The sequence below is a fragment of the Microtus pennsylvanicus genome, chromosome 9, assembly GCF_037038515.1.
Source record: "Microtus pennsylvanicus isolate mMicPen1 chromosome 9, mMicPen1.hap1, whole genome shotgun sequence".
NCBI classification, from domain to species: domain Eukaryota; kingdom Metazoa; phylum Chordata; class Mammalia; order Rodentia; family Cricetidae; genus Microtus; species Microtus pennsylvanicus.
In genome coordinates, this window is record NC_134587.1 from 10,205,342 (window position 1) to 10,224,066 (window position 18,725).

The following is an 18,725-nucleotide window of genomic DNA, read 5'->3' on the forward strand; positions in this document are numbered from 1 at the left end:
ATAAATTTGTATTGCTAAGCTATATCTATATCTACCTATCTCTATATATAAGTATATGTATATATACTTCACCTACCCACACCCCCAGTTCCTCCGCTGCTTTGGCTGAGTCTGAAAAATCATGTGGATATGTGAGTTCCAAGACAAGTCTGGCCAACATAGTGAGACCTTGTCCATCTCCCCCTAAAACAAACAAACCAACAAAACCTGTGGTTGTAAAATAATCTACAATATCCTGATTAAGGTACTTCTCCATGTAAATAGGATGTACTATGGTTATCATAATTTACAATTAGAAGTGAAAGTCACTATGGTATGTATAGCGCTGCTTCTGTATGTGAACTCTTATTAAGATGGCTTTCATATTTACATAGTGGGATTTATACTAGATGAGGATTTTTTGGAATTGGGTTAAACTATAACAAATACATCACAACATTTTTGTTTTTTTCATCCAGACAGGTGATTTGGCTTCTGCACAGTTAGGAGGAGCACCAAACCGATGGGAGGTTTTGTCAGCCACACCTACAACTATAAAAGATGAAGCTGGTAATCTAGTACAGATTCCAGGTGCTGCTACTTCAAGTGGGCAGTATGTCCTTCCCCTTCAGAATTTACAGAATCAACAAATATTTTCAGTTGCACCAGGATCAGATTCATCAAATGGTACAGTGTCCAATGTTCAGTATCAAGTAATACCACAGATTCAGTCAACAGATGCCCAGCAGGTTCAGATTGGCTTCACAGGCTCCTCAGATAATGGGGGTATAAATCAAGAAAACAGTCAAATTCAGATCATTCCTGGCTCTAATCAAACCTTACTTGCCTCTGGAACACCTCCTGCTAATATCCAGAATCTCATACCACAGACTGGTCAAGTCCAGGTTCAGGGAGTTGCAATTGGTGGTTCATCATTTCCTGGCCAAACTCAAGTAGTTGCTAATGTGCCTCTTGGTCTGCCAGGAAATATTACCTTTGTACCAATCAATAGTGTTGATCTAGATTCTTTGGGACTCTCGGGAAGTTCTCAGACAATGACTGCAGGCATTAATGCCGATGGACATTTGATAAACACAGGACAAGCTATGGATAGTTCAGACAATTCAGAAAGGACTGGTGAGCGGGTTTCTCCTGATGTTAATGAAACTAATACTGATACAGATTTATTTGTGCCAACATCCTCTTCATCACAGTTACCTGTTACGATAGATAGCACAGGTATATTACAACAAAACACAAATAGCTTGACTACTTCTAGTGGGCAAGTCCATTCTTCAGATCTTCAGGGAAATTATATCCAGTCGCCTGTTTCTGAAGAGACACAGGCTCAGAATATTCAGGTTTCTACAGCACAGCCTGTTGTACAACATCTACAACTTCAAGATTCTCAGCAACCAACCAGTCAAGCCCAAATTGTGCAAGGTATTACACCACAGACAATCCATGGCGTGCAAGCCAGTGGTCAAAATATATCACAACAGGCTTTACAAAACCTGCAGTTGCAGCTGAATCCTGGAACCTTTTTAATTCAGGCACAGACAGTGACCCCTTCTGGACAGATAACCTGGCAAACATTTCAAGTACAAGGGGTACAGAACTTGCAGAATTTGCAAATACAGAATACTGCTGCCCAGCAAATAACTTTGACGCCTGTTCAGACACTCACGCTTGGTCAAGTCGCAGCAGGTGGAGCGTTGACTTCAACTCCAGTTAGTCTAAGCACTGGTCAGTTGCCAAATCTACAGACAGTTACAGTAAATTCTATAGATTCTACTGGTATACAGCTACATCCAGGAGAGAATGCTGACAGTCCTGCAGGTGAGTCTTAATGATATGCCGTAAGAAGTACAATGATAATGTACAGGGAAACTTGGCTTTAGTTGTTGTGTATCAGCATCTGGCACCATTAAAGGTGACATCCTTGTATGTATATAAAAGGAGGCATCATAGTATCTTCCAAATTGTTCTTTTTGAAACTTTGTAATAGTTGTGAAAGATTTTCTGTTGTACTAGTAACACCCCCCTCCAACAGGTACATACTTGTTTTGGCTTATGATTAATATTATCAGGCATCATATGTTTTTTGGGGGGTGGGGGGGAGCAGGAGAGTGTCTTCATTGTTCTTGGTGTGGGATGAGTTTGACTTCTGGGAGCAGGGCGGGATAGTGTAGCTAGCTCAAGACTGGCCTAGAAATTGCTATGTAGACCAAGCTGACTTTGAACTCAGAGATTGACCTCCTTCTGTATCCCCCAGTGCTGCAATTCAAGATGTGTGCTACCAAGCCTGGCTGAGTTAAACATTGTATATCTTTAGATGGAGTATTAGATTGGCATAATAAAACATGGTGCTAGAAGTTAAGAGTACTTAACAGTCTCAGCCACTAGATATGTGATTCTGGGTGTTTTTCTCTGGCAAATTCAATGTCTTCATTGTATAAAATGTTAAGACTAGGAAACTAGGTGGATACTGGCCAGAGCTTACATTTTGATTTTTGTGATAGAGGCCCTTAAATTTGGCTGAGTTAGAAATAGCTATTGATAGGTATAGATTGTAGAAGATTTAAGTCTACTCGTTGAATGCTTTGCATGATGAAATAATGAAGCTTAAAATGTAGCATTGCTAACAATATTAATGTTATTTGTCTAGATAACATTGGATATTTTTGTTTCACACTAATTCCTGACTTTTATAACTTTAATTCCTCTAGTTTACATTTACATTTCTGAGGAGATTATACTGTTAAAACTTTCCAGTCTGTCTGATCTTTAGTCTTAAATTGGGTTACAGAATTGAAGTGATTGAAGGAACATCTACATTTTTTTTTAAATGTGCCAATTTTTACTGTTTTTTTTTTTTTTAGACAGTTTCTCTGTGTAGCCCTGGCTGTCCTAGAACTAGCTATGTAGATCAGATGGCCTGAAATTTAGGAGATCCACCTGCCTCTGCCTCCCAAGTGCTGGATTAAAAACTGCCCCCACCCCCGGCATCACTCTTTTTTTAAAAAAAAAATATTTATTTATTTATTTAGTATACAATATTCTGTCTGTGTGTATACCTGCAGGCCAGAAGAGGGCACCAAACCCCATTACAGATGGTTGTGAGCCACCATGTGGTTGCTGGGAATTGAACTCAGGACCTTTGGAAGAGCAGGCAATGTTCTTAACCTCTGAGCCATCTCTCCAGCCCCCCCCCCATCACTCTTAATTATTTTTTCCTCCCATTTTCTCTCTTTTATTAGAAATTTAGATATGTGTCCTTGAGTCTCATTTGCATTTGGAAATTCTTTATTGTATCTGGGGTTTCCGAAACTGATTGAGAATAGGCTACACACACACACACACACACACACACACCTTATTTTGATCTTTGAAACAGAGTTTCTCTCTGTAGTCCTGGCTGTCCTGAAACTCCATCTGTAGACCAGGCTGGCCTCAAACTCCTTTCTGAGTTCTGAGGTTAAAGGTGTGTGCACCACCACCTGACTTAGAGTAAGGATTTTCAGAGTTTATCTGTAGGCCTCTAGAGAGTCTGGGGATCCTTTGAGAAATCCTTTTTCTAATAATACAAAGACATTATTTGCCTTTTTTTTTTTTAAACTATGTTCACAGTGACTGATCAGATTTTTAAACTCAAGGCTGGAGAGATGACTCAGTGGTTAAAAACATTTGTAGCTCAATATGAGGACCAGTTCTGATCCTAGCTTGTTGGGTGGCTCACAACGTGTGTAACTCCATTTCCTAAACCTGCATCTGACACCTTATCCTGGCCTCTGCAAGCACCTGCATATACCCCTGTGAATGTAAACACACACACATATATTAAAAGAAAGGAAAAAACCTTGCAACTGTACAAGTATTTGTATTCTTCATGATTATATACTTCTAGTTGAGTAAAATTACAATCTCACTGAAAACCTGCTTGATAAGTCAGTCACGTTTACAAAATTTTGACTCGCAATGTTGCATAACTTTTATTTTTTTTTTTTTTTTTGGTTTTTTTCGAGACAAGGTTTCTCTGTGGTTTTGGAGCCTGTCCTGGAACTAGCTCTTGTAGACCAGGCTGGTCTCGAACTCACAGAGATCCGCCTGCCTCTGCCTCCCGAGTGCTGGGATTACAGGCGTGCGCCACCACCGCCCGGCCTTTTTTTTTTTTTTTTTTTTTGGTTTTTTCGAGACAAGGTTTCTCTGTGGTTTTGGAGCCTGTCCTGGAACTAGCTCTTGTAGACCAGGCTGGTCTCGAACTCACAGAGATCCGCCTGCCTCTGCCTCCCGAGTGCTGGGATTACAGGCGTGCGCCACCACCGCCCGGCCTGCATAACTTTTAAAAGTAGCAGCCTTTTATAGAAATTCCATGTGTGTGAATGCCGGTCATTTATGTATATGTGGTTGATTCAGAAGGGGCTGGTTCTCTTTCTGCTTGTGGGAACTGGGATCAAATTCAGGTGCTTAAAATTCATCTTAAGTGCTTAAAAATAATAGCTTTATTGAAGTATAATCCACATAGAAAACTTGTAAAGAGTACAGTTCAATAGTTTTCAATATGGTCACAGACATGTGCAACTATAATCTGCCTATTTTTGGAGCATTTTCATCACCTCAAGCAACCCATACTTAGCCACTTCTCATACTTACCTACTTTCTATCTCTTAATTTGCTTTTCAGTTCATATTAATGACCTATTGTGCCTCACTTTCATCTGATAGTATTTTCAAGGTTCATTCATGTTGTAGATGTGTATGTTACTTCATTTTATGACTAATATTCCATGGAGGGATATATTAAAACTTGTTTGTTGGTAGTCATTGGGTTTCTGTTTTTTTGTTATTGTGAATCATGCTGTTATAAGTGTGTACGTGTGTGTGTTTGCCTGCCTGCCTGTCTGTGTGTGTGAGAGAGAGAGAACGTGTACAAACATACTGTTTTTTGTTTTATGCACGAGGGTTCCAGTTTCTCTGCACCTCCATCAGTACTTAAAAATTGACTACTTTTTTCACTTTTGAAATTGTAGTTGGGTGAAAATGATAACTCAGTGTGTTTGGGTGTTTTTCCTACATGTATATTTGTGTAGCATGTATGGTGCCCACAGAGGCTAGAAAAGAATATTGGATTCCCTGGAACTGGAATTGCAGATGATTGTGAGCTACGAGGTGGCTACTGAAATTGAACTTGGGTCCTCTGGAAGAGTAGTCAAGTGTTCTTAACCACTGAGCCATTTCTTCATCCTCAAAACTAGTTTTTGATACCTCAGAAATGAAGTGATGTGTTTTCGTAAGAATAAAAGTGAGCTATCTGATTGGCAAATAACTTGTCAGTATAAATTGAGGATTTCCGGGAGAAGTTGCAAGTTTTTCTTTGGCTCAGATTTACTATGCAAGTAAATTTACTATGCAAGTTTATATTTTTTCTGCTGCTATGGGTGGTAGTGATAAAGATTTTAAAAATAGAATTGGATGCTTGACACTTGGAAGTTTTAGAAGAGCTGAGTGAACCCATGGTTCCTTTTTTTTTTTTTTTTGGGTTTTTCAAGACAGGGTTTCTCTGTGGCTTTGGAGCCTGTAGACCAGGCTGGTCTCGAACTCACAGAGATCCGCCTGCCTCCTGCCTCCCGAGTGCTGGGATTAAAGGCGTGTGCCACCATCGCCCGGCTGAACCCACAGTCCTAAATGAGCAGTTTACAATGGCACAAACCATTTAAATGGCAGGATAGGTCAATAGAACATGGAAAGCTTACTGATAGTGTTTAAGAGTCTACATTAAAACTGACCTTTAAGAGACTGGTGGTGCATGCCTTTAATCCCGGCACTTGGGAGGCAGCATTAGATGGATCTGAGTTTGAGGCCAGTGTGGTCTATAGAGCAAATTTCAGAACAGGCAAAGCTACATAGAGAGTCCTTATCTTGAAGAATCAAAAAAAAAAAAAGAACAAGTTTGGGGTAGGGTAGTATCAAAGAATACCTACAGTAAGCTGAAAGGCTCTTAAATTATTCCTTTTTTCCCCAGACCTCATAGCACTAGCAGTTGAATATAGAATCTGATCTGAGATTCTGTCTTCTTTCCTCAAGCAGTCAAGGATTTGCAAAAGTGTAAAGCACATTCCCCCCTTCGTGTTGTGTACTCCTGGCTGTAAATGGTTCTTGCTGTGTAGAACAGGCTGGGCTTATTTTGTTTTGAGACAGTTTCTCTATTTAGCCCTAGCTGTCCTAGAACTCACTCTTGTAGACCAGACTGGCCTTGATCTCACAGAGATCCTCCTGCCTCTGCTTCCTGGTGCTGGGATTAAAGGTGTGGCCACTACCACCTGGCCAGTACACACTGGTCTTTAAAATTTACAGTATTGATCCTTCTGTCTCTGCCTTCTAAGTGTGGGATTACAGACATGTACCACTATGCCTGGCTTGTTTTCTCTTTAAAAAAACTTTTGTTTGACAAGTAGCTTTTCATAAAGTGTTCATTTGTGTTAATGTGATGTGTTTATTTAGCTGTTTATTTACTTGATGCTGGGGATTAAGCCTGGGGGCCTGACACATGCTTAGGCAAGTACTCTTAGGATTTATTTTTAAGTTTTGTGTATTCCTCTCTCTCTCTCTGTGTATGTGTGTGTGTGTGTATGTGTGTTTATCAGAGAGATCATGGATATCCTATTATGAATAAAATGTTTTTGAACTTTAGAGAGGTTAAAACGAGAGGGCTGGGGTTGGTGCTCAGTGCTTAATACACAACAAGTTTTGGATTTAATCCTTTTATGCTTGAAAATTACTTCTGAAGGAGACATCTGAAGATATAAGCTGATATATTCGAAAATTCTGAAATGTTCTAAAAAAATTTAGAAATTCTTTTTTCCAGTTTTTGAAGATTTTATAAGGTTAGTGTTATACAGTGCTAAATATGTTAGGAAAACATTACTGGAAATTTTACGATTTTGTTTTGAGACAAATCTCACTCTTAGACAGACTTCAGACCTGCATCAATCTTTCTTCCTTGGCCTCTCAGGTGCTGGGGCTGCAGACATCCACAGTGCAGGACATACTTTAGATTCGTGTTGATTGTGAAACTAAGTTGGGATACTTGAAGTGCTTCCATGAAGTTACCTTCAGGTGTTAGCAGATAGAAGTAGTGACTTAAATATAAGGTAGGAGTTTTAAGGCAGTGACTTTTTTTTTTTTGCATGGGTACTCTAGCACTAATAATAAAAGATAGGACACTTTCATTTTGGGAATAAGTCTTTACTTTGTGTGAATAGTTGAATATGTTGTAGGTGTGGATGGTAAGGCCTACCTTACCCATTTTTTTCTCTTGACATTCTTTCTGTAGATCTGGTGCCCATTGATTGGTTAGAATGGGTTGTCAGCAAGCTCCAGGGATCTTCCTGTTACCCTCTTTTCTTTTTTTACTGGGGGATCTGAACTCAGGTCTGGGCTAACAGTTTGTACTGCAGACCTTTTACTAGCTGAGCCATTTCCCAAGCCCCAGTAAACATTAGGTTATTAGGAAAACTTTTTTTACTGTCCTTTTAATTGTCAAGGTGGGGAAAAGAAGGCTGGGCTTAGTGATATATATAGCCCTGATCCACAGCATTAAAAGGGGGGAGGGAGAAAAAAGTAACAGAGTAAAAAATTTTTGTCTGTACTTAGGCATAGATACCTAGATGAAAATGCTTAAAAGTATGTCCTTGTTTGACATATTTTAGTTTTGGTAGATAGGAATTTAATTCCAGTTTTCCAAACTATTGGAGGAGGACCCCTAACCAGTGTTCTATAATTTGTTATTTTAAAAAAGCCTTTATTCTAGCCTCTTTTTGTATGATTTATTTTTATGTGCATTGATGTTTTGCCTGCATGTATGTCCATGTGAAGGTGCCACTACCATGTGGGTGCTGGGAATTGAACCCAGGTCCTTTGGAAGAACAGACAGTTCTTCCAACCACTGAGTCATCTTTCCAGCTCCTATTCCAGCCTTTTTAAAGCAGTGAATTTGACCAAACTTCTTGACCTTTTTAAAATCCTTTCATTGCCTCTCCTCCTTTAGGAACTGACTCTTGGTGCAGAGAGTAAGCACAAGGCAAAGAGGGGAGAGGTTTGGCTAAGCCAGTAGGAAGGGAACTGAGGAAGAATGGGGTAAGAGGAAATTCATAACTGTTGGAACCTGGTTACATTGGGATTTTATTTTGATGTTCAAGTGAATGGCTTTAGTATACTGTTAGTTGGATATCAGAATCTGCTGGACTAGAAATGAAATGTTGAATAGCTATGACGAGATGAAACAATTCAGGTCTAGTTGGAAATTCTGTTCTAATTTCAGTAAACAGGTCATGATTTTCATAAAACAGTTTACTAATTTTTATGTCTATGAGTGTTCTGTCTACATGTTTGCCTGTGTATCAGGTATATGTCAGGTGCCTGCAGAGAAGAGGATATCGGGTCCCCTGGATCTGAGGTACTTTGTGGATGCTAGGAATTGACCCTGGGTCCTCAACAAGAGCAGCCAGTGCTTACTGCTGAGCCCTCTCTCTAGCCCTGAATCTTTTTATTATTTATTTATTTATTTATTTATTTATTTATTTATTTATTTATAAGTGAAACTCAGGCCAGTAACTCAAATCTCAGTTTTAGAAATCAAGGATCCTAACACAGCACAGCCTAAATACTAAATAAATACATACTAAGGAAGTAGTTGTGGTAATTACAGACCTAGGAGTTTTTCTTAGGAGGAAGATTACTCAAACAGAAGATGATAGTTGAGACAGAAAGAAGGCAGAGTGGAGCAAAGATGTTTAAGTAGACAAGCAGGAGGAAATGTAGGATACAGGTATAGAGTTGGATATTGTGACTGGGGGCAGATATGGGGACTAGAAGCAATGTGTCAGAAAATGTGTTCTTGCTTTATAATAGAAACCAGGTGGGGTAGGAGGGCAAATGCTACAAGTTTGAGAGGGAGGTCACTTGAAAACATTAGAAATTAGAATGTGAAATGAATAGGATCAGTACTAGATGCTCTCTTGAATAGTAGTGTTTTCTCCAGTCATCCATACTGCTGAGGTGGAGATAGCTGCATTGTATATATTCCTTAGTCTCTGTTCTAAACTATGCTTCTTTTCTCACTTCGTTAGTCTGCCTCTTAGAGTCTGCTGTGCAGTTGGTAAGGTAGAACACATACCTCTGACCTTTCCCCTTTCCAGTACATACTCTTTGTGCTCTGTGTGTGTTTTGTTTTGTTTTTTGAGGCATGGTCTCACTATGTAGCCCTAGCTATCCTAGAACTCACTAGTAGACCACGCTGGCCTTGAACTCAACAGAGATCCTCCTGAATTCTAGGATTAAATAAAGGCTTGCGCCATTACATCTGGCTGACATTTCACATTTCAGATAGTCAATGCTCACATTAAACACAAATTTACAAGCTACAAACGGGTAGTTTAAAAATACCTTTCTGCAATTTTTTGTTCACTTTTCTTTAGAACTGAGTTTTAGACACACCAGATTTTCATTATCCCTTCCTTTTGTTGGTGAATATTTATGTGAGATTATACAATCTCAGCAATAAGCTGCATGTTCTCTCATATGGAACCTAGCCAGTGCCATACATATATGTCACAAGTGTACCTGTGGGTATAGTATAATGTGAAGGGAAAAAAAAAAGAGCTGGATAATCAGGATGAGGAAGGGGAGAATGCAAGTAACCAACATGAGTTATAAAAGGATGTGAAGCTAATTGTCAGATTCTAGTTATGTTGTGGATTTTTTTTATTGTTCTTGGTGGTGATAGTTAAGTGGATAAAATATATTCACTGCTGAAAGTGTAAAATTTAATGTTAAGCTTCATTAATAGCTTCCATTTCTAATGCCAATTCTAATTGTAGATAAATTCATTGATATAAATTTTGGTGTGTGTTTTTATTTACACTTTTTAAATAATAAAGCTTATAAAGTAAAAAAAATCTCAATAGCATCAATAAAAAGATAATTTAAAAAGTTTTCTTTGTAAAGTAAAATCCCTTCATAGTATGTGACCTTGTAACCAGTTTTATACCCATGTCTTCATGTTCTCTTAACAGTTCTGGACATCTGTACCTTCCTTCCGAGTTAAACATTTCTATACTGTGTCTCTTGATATTTCTAGCTATAATTGTTCCATTTCTGTTTGTTTTTCGAGACCGTTTCTCTGTAGCCCTGGCTGTCCTGGAATTCACTTTGCAGACCAGGCTGGCCTCAAACTCAGATCCACTTGCTTCTGCCTGAGTGCAGGGATTAAAGGCGTGCATACCATCGCCTGGCTAGTATTTTATTTTTTAAAGAGATATTTATGTGTATGAGTGTTTTGCTTTTATGTATGTGTATATGGACACCATGTGCGTGCGTGGTGCCTGTAGAAGTCAAAGGGGGCCCTTGAATCCTCTGGAAGTGGAGTGGTAGATGGCTGTGAGCCACGTGTGGGTGCTGGAAACTAAACCTCAGTCCTCTAAGAAAAGCAGAATGATCTTTACTACTGAGCCGTTTCTTCAGCTTCATATTTTCACATCATTCATGAGTGGAAATTGTGGACTACTCAAAAGTTGTTAAAAGATGAGATTTGACTTCTGTTGGTAGAAATCTGTAATGCTTGGATTAGTGACTCCTGTTCCTAGTAATAACGCTGGCCCCTATATGACTATGAACTTGGCTTAAAGGTGGGAGGAGTGTTTCATGATCCATGAAAATCTTGAAGATGGATTGTGCCTCTGGTATCTTACTGGTTTCTTTCCTGTATTCTGAAGAAAATAGTTGATAAGTTTGGGGTAGAGGAAGACAGACGTTCATAATGAAAAAGTAGTGTTGGTTCTCAAATCTGAACAAGAGCTCATTTTATAATACTTTTGATTCTTACATTTTGCCTTATTTGGATAAATACAGAAAAAAGGCTCAAAAATATGAAAGGAGGGTAGATAGTTTTGTTTTTGTTTTTTTGACATAGGGTTTCTGTGTAGCTTTGGAGCCTGTCCTGGAACTTGCTCTGTAGATCAGGCTGGCCTCAAACTCACAGAGATCCACCTGCTTCTGCCTCCTAAGTGTTGGGATTAAAGGTGTGCCCCATCACTGCCCTACAGTAGGTTTGTTTTTAAAGAGTAATGTTTGATCGAATAGTCCCTTTGTTATATTGGGTGATCTTTAAGAGGACTAAGTACACCTTCATATTCTCTTAGTTTGCTGATTTGTTGAGTCATATAGTATAAAATTATACTGTATAAAGCCTTGTAATTGACTAAGTTACTAGTTTCTATGATTCAAGTGAGAGGGTTTCTAGTGTTGGGAAAATCTTTTAGAGAAGGTAGAATTTGAATGAGGGTGTCTAGATTTGCTCAGGTAAAGGCTTGAGGGCAAGATGCTTGCTAGTGAGTGCAAAGAGGGTCCTCTTCGGGAGACAGGGCTTTATTAATGTTTTTTTGCTTTGAGTGGTTGGGGTTTTGAGATAAAGTCTCATTGCATAGCCCAGGTTTGCCTTGAACTTTGAAGCATACTATGTCGGCTTTCTGAATGCTGATAGAACAGGTATGCCCAGCCCAGAAGACAGTTTTAATAACTCAAATAACTCAGCATTTCTCCCTGTCCGCCACTTACTTGCATATTAAGGTTTCTGTGAGAAATCTGGTGCAAAACAAATCTGTTGAAGGAAAGGAAGCAATTTTTTTTCCTTTTAGATTATATAGCTATAGAAACTAGTAAGTCGTATGACACTGAGGAGCTTCATTAGGAAATGTTAGTATGAGTGCCATATGTGTTATTTGGTTAGTAGCTTGGAGAGCGCCCTTTATAAAAAAAACTATTCTCTGTGTACATGGTCTTCATGCCATGCATATGGTGATCAGGACAGTTTGTGGGAATCAGTTCTTTATAACATGTGGGGTACAGGGTTGGAACTCAGGTAGTTAGGCATGGTGGCATGAACATATAGACCCCCACTGAGCTGTTTCACAGTAAAATTGGATAGGAGTAGAACACTGAATTTTAGTGATAGGAACTATATATGTATGCATATATACACATATATGCATATATACACATATATGCATATATACACATATATGGCTGCAACACACACACATATATATGTATGTGTATATATATTTTGGAGTTGGGGTATCTCTAGGTAGCCCTGTCCTGAAACAGTAGACCAGTGCTGCAATTAAAGATGTGCACCACTATTCTTGACTTATTAAGTATTTTTTTAAGATTTTTTTTTTTATTTTTCAAGATAAGGTTTCTCTGTGTATCAGCCCTGGCTGCCCCGGAACTTATTCTGTAGAGCAGTCTGGTTGCAAACTCACAGGTTGCCTGTTCTGCTTCTGCTTCTCAGTTCTGGGATTAAAGGTGTGTACTACCATGCCCAGCTAGAAATATATAATTTTTTAATTTAGGGTTACAACACTTTGAAGAGGAATAACATGAATAAATGAATGCTGGGAAACACTTGGGGATAAATTGGACCGAGGAGAAACTAGACCTAAAGGTAAAAGGCTGTTTCAGTTATACAAGATAAAGTGATGAAAGGAAGGAAGAGTATCAAGTGTTGAGACTGTATTTAGAGGATTTGTGGATCCATTGTTAGGTTATATCCTTGACAATTTAAGATTCTCCTTAATTTGGGTATGACAAGTAATTTGATGACTTGAAATGACTATAGCAATAGAAATGTAGAGAGTGAGCTTAGAATGTAAACCAAATTAAGTAGAAGTTATAGATATTGAAGTCAGAAGATAATTGACAACGGAGCTAATAAAGGAGTGTGTGTGGGTGGCGTTGGTGTTGGTAAGATAGCTCAGTGGTTAAGAGTGCTTACTGCCTTTGCACAGAGTTCAGTTCTCAGCACCCGCCTCATGTGGTTTATTGTTGCCTGTGAAATCCACTTGCTGTGGATTCAATACCCTCTGGTCTCTGCATATACCTCCATACGTGTAGTACATACACTCAACACAGATGTACACACACAGTTTTTTATAATCTTAAAAAGAGTTAAAGATGTTTAAGACAGTTCCGTTTGAGACATTGTTTCTCCGTGTAGTCCTGTCTATCCTTATAAACTCACTATTTAGACCAGGCTGGTATCAGACTTGAAGACTTAACTGTCTCACCGCTGCTTCCCAGATGCAATGGTTAAAGGGATGTGCCACCATGCCTGGCTTGGTTAGAAAAGTTTTGAGGGTAGATTGGGTATTTTAAGTTTACTACTACTATTAGTAAAACGTAGGTAAGTGTGTACGTTTTCTGTAACTTCTCTTATGCTCTGTCAGGGTGTTTTACTGGGTAGCATTTTCTTGTAGGAAGATTTCTCTTTCTCTGATACCTGGCATTGGGAAGTTTAGAATAGGTAGACAATTTTGTTTTGGATTGGTGTATTTTCTAGTATTGTGATAAAACATCATCTCTATGACTGAGGCAACTTATAGAAGGAAGGTTTTATTTAGGCTTAGCGTTCCAGACTGATAAATGTCCATCACAGTGTGGTGATAGCAGGCCGGCATGGTATTGGAACAGCTGAGAGCTCAACTAGAAAGCAGAGGACTGGGAATTTGAAACCTCAGTGACTTCCTCTTGCAAGTCTACACCTCTTAAGTCTCCAGACAGGATCACCAACTGGTAATCAAGTACTCAAATGCCCATGATCATGGGGGCATCTTATTCAAACCACAGCGTTTTGATTTTTATCATTTTTTCTCAGAAAAGCAATTGCATGATTGACTAGATTTAATCATCTAAGTATCTTAGTAAGTTAGAACACTGTAAAGTCTGGAAAGATAGATGGCTTAGCAGTGAAGAACACTGACCTCTTTCCCAGAGGACCTGAGTGCAGTTCCTAGCACTCACATGACAGCTCACAACTGTCTGTAGATCTAGTCTTAGGGAATCCAGAACACTGTCTTCTGGCCTATGCACGTACCAGGCACAAACATACATGCAAGCAAAACACTCATGTACATAAAGTAAACAAACCTTTAAACTTTAAGTTTATAAGGAAAAATTAATGGCTGTTTGGAGTGAACACACATCTGAAACAGTGCAGTTTTCTCTAAATATGTATGTCTCTTGTTAGGATGCTTTTTATTGCTTATCACTGACAAATTTTTAATTCCAAATATTTCTTGTAATTCAGCCATTACCATGGATCTTCAGATATCCCAAATGCTTTTGCGAATGCTTGACTGTAAATGGAACAGAGTAAGCATTTACTCCGAGGAAAGGGGGAGTTAGTTCAGCCTCACCTGTGAGACCACAGCGTCAGCTTTTTAACCTTGAAAATCTGATACTGATCTTTATATTTGGGTGAGTGAGTAGACAATTGATTTCTAGTGTTAAATGTTAGGAAATTATGAAGGAAATAGAAGAACCTTTGTAAAAATTGTTTTTAGTATTTGTTAATATTATCCCGTCCCCTTCTTTTTGAGACAGGGTTTTGCTCTATATAGTTCTGCAGCCGTCCTCCTTCTTAAGTGCCGTGTCAGACGTGCGCCACAGTGCTTTGCTTTCCTTTGCCCCACTTGTAAGGAATGAATGTGACATTTTCATCTAATTTTCAGAGTCTTGGTATGAAGTTGTGAAAGGAATTTGAAGTCTTGTTTGAGTAGAGTTTGGGCAGTGTTGATACTTTTCTTGTTGCTTTTCCAAATCTTCACAAACTTTGTTAAAGGAGAAATATGTTAGTTGGTAAAGAATTTTGCTTGTCAAAATCACTGTTACTTAGTTGGTTTCAGAGTCTAATTCAGTCTAGATTATGATCTCACCTTTTATTGCTCCCCTTTCCTCTTTCCCTTCCCCCCTTTCAAAACCTTCGTCTCTCCCTCCCTCCTTTTTCTCTGATCTCCTTGAGCAAACCTTCTACCCTAGAAATGCAAGGGTGTGTATTGAGGGAGAAGGAGGAAACGTTGGGTTAAAATCCATTGAAAACATAGTTTGAAAGTTTCAAATCGTGATTTTTTTTTTTTAAATGAGTCTAGCACAGTTTTAATCCCAGCGCTTGGGAGGCAGGTGGGTCTGAGCCTGGTCAACAGGAGTTCAGGACAGCCAGGATTACACAAAGACACCCTGTCCCCAAACCAAACCAAAATAATAAAGAAGTCTGCTTAGCACACCCTTCCCACACATACTTAAATTGTGTATAATTGCTTTGGTTATTGTGAATGCCAGTGTCTGTTCCATCATGATTGATCTGTGAGAAAAGCTTGAAGTACAACATTAGCTGTCATATGGTGGATATGAGTAAAAAACGTTTAAAATACTGTAATTTTAGGGATTATACAATCTGCTTTTAAGTGCTTGAAATATGTCTAGACTGAGGTATGAAAATATACAAATTAAAATTTGAAGATTTAGTGTTGAAGAGTATACAAATCTCATTTTTTTTGATAGTCTCATGTCACCTAGGTAACGGTCCCTTGAAGTCTTTGTCCTGTTGTTTTACTTTGAATGTGCTGGGATTACAGGCATGAACCACATTGCCTGGCTCAAATGAGTAATTTTTATATTGCTCTTAAGTGAAATAGTATTAAAATTTGCTGCTTTTTACCTACTTGACAGTAGTAAATTGTTGGATTATACAGTTAATAAGCTGTTTTAATTAAAAACTGATAGAAGGAATGTATGTTCTTAACAGAAAACCTTACCTGTAGCATTGGCTCAATCAGGCAGAGTAAACTGCCTGTGGGGACGGTAATGTGTAAAGGAGAAACATTTGCTAAAACTTAGCTGCAGAAGCAGCAAGGACTTGTATTGTTTTGGGGGATGACCTTGGAAAGCAAACAGTATTTTAGCTGCCATTATCAACCCTCCCCCACCCCCAAACTCTGAGGAGTGAGGTGCACTGGAAAAGAATGTCAATCCTTTAGAGAGGATCCACTCAAAGTTACTGGTGGCTGTCACTCACTCCCATTGTTAAAACTTAGGAAAAGGTTAAGGTGACTCAGTGGTTTGTTAAAGGGCTTAGTGCTTTTCATTTGGGTTAGGAGGAAAGGAGACGAAAGGTGTTGATGGATGGCTAAGTTTGAGGAAACTCAAGTATGCTCAGCTGGTAGAGGGAGCAGAGAAACCTGGTAGACTTACGTCAGTATTGGGGGAGGAGGTGTGGTTTAGACACTGGCATTCGGAACACTCAGTAGATGAAACCTGGTCAGCTTCTCAGTTGTGTAGCCAAAGAAACCACAGACCTGAACAAAAATCTGAAAATGGTTTAACTCCAGGATTTGATCTAGCCTGGCTCAGGCCACTCTGGTCCACTTGTGTGCTGAGGATTCCTTTCATTTAGGGGACATACTCCGATGTTGTTTTAACTTGTGTTGAGTGAGGATTACAGATAAAGAAAAATCTTACAGAAGAGGCTGGAAAAGTAGTGTAGTGAGAAACTTCTCTTAAGAGTTAAGAGATTTCTCAATCCTCTTGAATTTTTTGTTGTGTCAAACCATCAAGATGTTAGGGTTGTTTATTATTATTTTTTCAAGACAGGGTTTCTCTATAGCTTTGGAGTCTGTCCTGGAACTAACTCTTGTAAACCAGGTTGTCTTCAAATTCACAGAGATCCTCCTGCCTCTGCCTCCTGAGTGCTGGCTTTTAAGGCCTGTGCTACTATTGCCTGGCTTAGGGTTGTTTATTATATAGTACAGTCTTACTAGTCCCAACTTGATGTGATAGAATGTAATTTTGAGGAACTCTTGTTCTTGAGGACAGGGCCAGGTTTGGGTTTTCAACACTCACCCATGTGGTGGCTCACAACTGTCTGTGTCACCATCTTCTGGCCTCCATGGGTGTACAGAATATATGCAGGCAAAATATGCATATATATATATGTAAATAATGAGGAAAAAACCCAGCAACAACAGAACCTAAGTCCCGTGTAATAGCTGTAAGTTACTTTATTAATAAAGGAAGATTATTACACAAATTTAATATCCTGTGCTTTTTCATATAGAAGATAGATACTGTCAAATTGATTTTTTTTGGGGGGGGGGGGACATTCTGTTCAAACTAAGTTATTACTCAGTTTCCCAAGTAACTCATGACCTGAGGGTTTTAAATTTTAAAAGTACTTGAGATAAGTTAAATCATAAAGTAGTAAGTAATGCTCTTCCAGTTTTTAATTTTAAAAATTTATAATTCAGTTTACTAAAAATCTCTGTTACTTTAATTTCAGAAAAATGGGTTTATGCTGTATCTTTTCCATTGTATTTCAAATTAAAAGAACAATACGTAATGCCTAAAGAACACTACTGGATCTGTCTGGTGGTTTGAGACAAGATCTCAGTTCAAGCTAGCCTTAGTCTTGACAGTCTTCCTCTAGTTTAATGCTGGATTTACAGTAGACATGTGCCAATTGATGCCAGACTAAGCTATTATTTCTAAGGACATTTTAATAGCTTATTACACCAAGTTTGGAAGAGTGTTCTTACAGCGAAATTAAAATAGGTTAATATAGATTAATAATAAAACTTTCTATTTTTTGAGGCAGTCTTTCTCACACTTGAAATCCTCTTCCTCTTGCCTTCTGAGTGCTGGGTTTGCAGTTATGCAAGGAGTACAGATGCGCACCTGCATGCCCATTGCTCCATTTTTGTGTTCTTGGTGACTAGCAGAAACTCATGGCTGGGGGTCTAGAAGAAGATAGATGTCTTTTGGATAGAAACTACAAAAAATTGATCATAATTTGAGAAGTGAAAATTAAAAAAAAACAATTTATGGCTGTTTTATATAAACTACTTGTGTTATCAATAATGGGTGTGACTTTTTTTTTTTTTTTTTTTTTTTTTTTTGGTTTTTCGAGACAGGGTTTCTCTGTGGCTTTGGAGCCTGTCCTGGAACTAGCTCTTGTAGACCAGGCTGGTCTCGAACTCACAGAGATCCGCCTGCCTCTGCCTCCTGAGTGCTGGGATTAAAGGCGTGCGCCACCACCGCCCGGCTGGGTGTGACTTTTAAAGAGTGCAGTCCTCAATTCCTTAGACTAAGAAGGCAGTTTCTGTGATGTAATGATTTGACAAGTGGATGTTTGGGGGATGGGAAGAAAAGGAAAGTAAATTAGAATTCCGTTTCTTTTGCAGTTCTGAATCAAGATCAGTTTTATATCTTAAATCTTTAGTTTGACTACCTAATCATTATTTTCATAATCACTTTCAGATCATTAGTTTCTAAAAATTGAACTCCCCCCCCACCCCCCACCCCGGTTTCTCTGTGTAGCCCTATCTGTCCTGGAACTTTCTCCATAGACCAGGCTGGCCTCAAACTTAGGGGGATCCTGCCTCTGCCTCCCAAGTGATGTTGGTGGCATGTGCCGCTACTGCACTGCCCGGCTGGATTTGTTCTTAATATGAATGTTTGGTACTGTTAGAATTTGAATAGTGTGAGTTATGATTGTGTTTCAGATAAATCACTTGGTTTCTTGGATAGCAGTTATTTTTTTTTTAACGAATCTTTGTTTCTTTTTTTTTAAGATTTATTTATTTATTTATTATGTATACAACATATGCCTTGATGTATGCCCACATGCCAGAGGAGGGCGCCAGACCTCATTACAGATGGTTGTGAGCCACCACGTAGTTGCTGGGAATTGAACTCAGGACCTCTGGAAGAGCAGCCAGTGCTCTTAACCTCTGAGCTGTCTCTCTAGTCCCTTGGATAGCAGTTATTATTATGACTATCTTTCAGTTCTTTTTTTTTTTTTTTTTTAAGCCTAGGGAGAACATCTTAACAACTTTAGAGTAGCTTCAAAAACTATTT

At 38.8% G+C, this 18,725-nt stretch overlaps 1 protein-coding gene across 3 annotated transcripts in view; it reads left to right on the forward strand.

Moving 5' to 3' along the window:
• Positions 1-18,725, forward strand: part of Sp3 (Sp3 transcription factor) — a 47,514-nt gene that overhangs the window by 8,735 nt on the left and 20,054 nt on the right. For 2 of the 3 annotated variants that reach the window (XM_075984884.1, XM_075984885.1), the window contains one exon: positions 459-1,818. The exons of the other annotated variant lie outside the window; for it this stretch is intronic. In XM_075984884.1, coding sequence (XP_075840999.1) covers positions 459-1,818 — 1,360 coding nt within the window. The remainder of the gene's footprint in view (positions 1-458; positions 1,819-18,725) is intronic. 3 annotated transcript variants of the gene reach the window in all.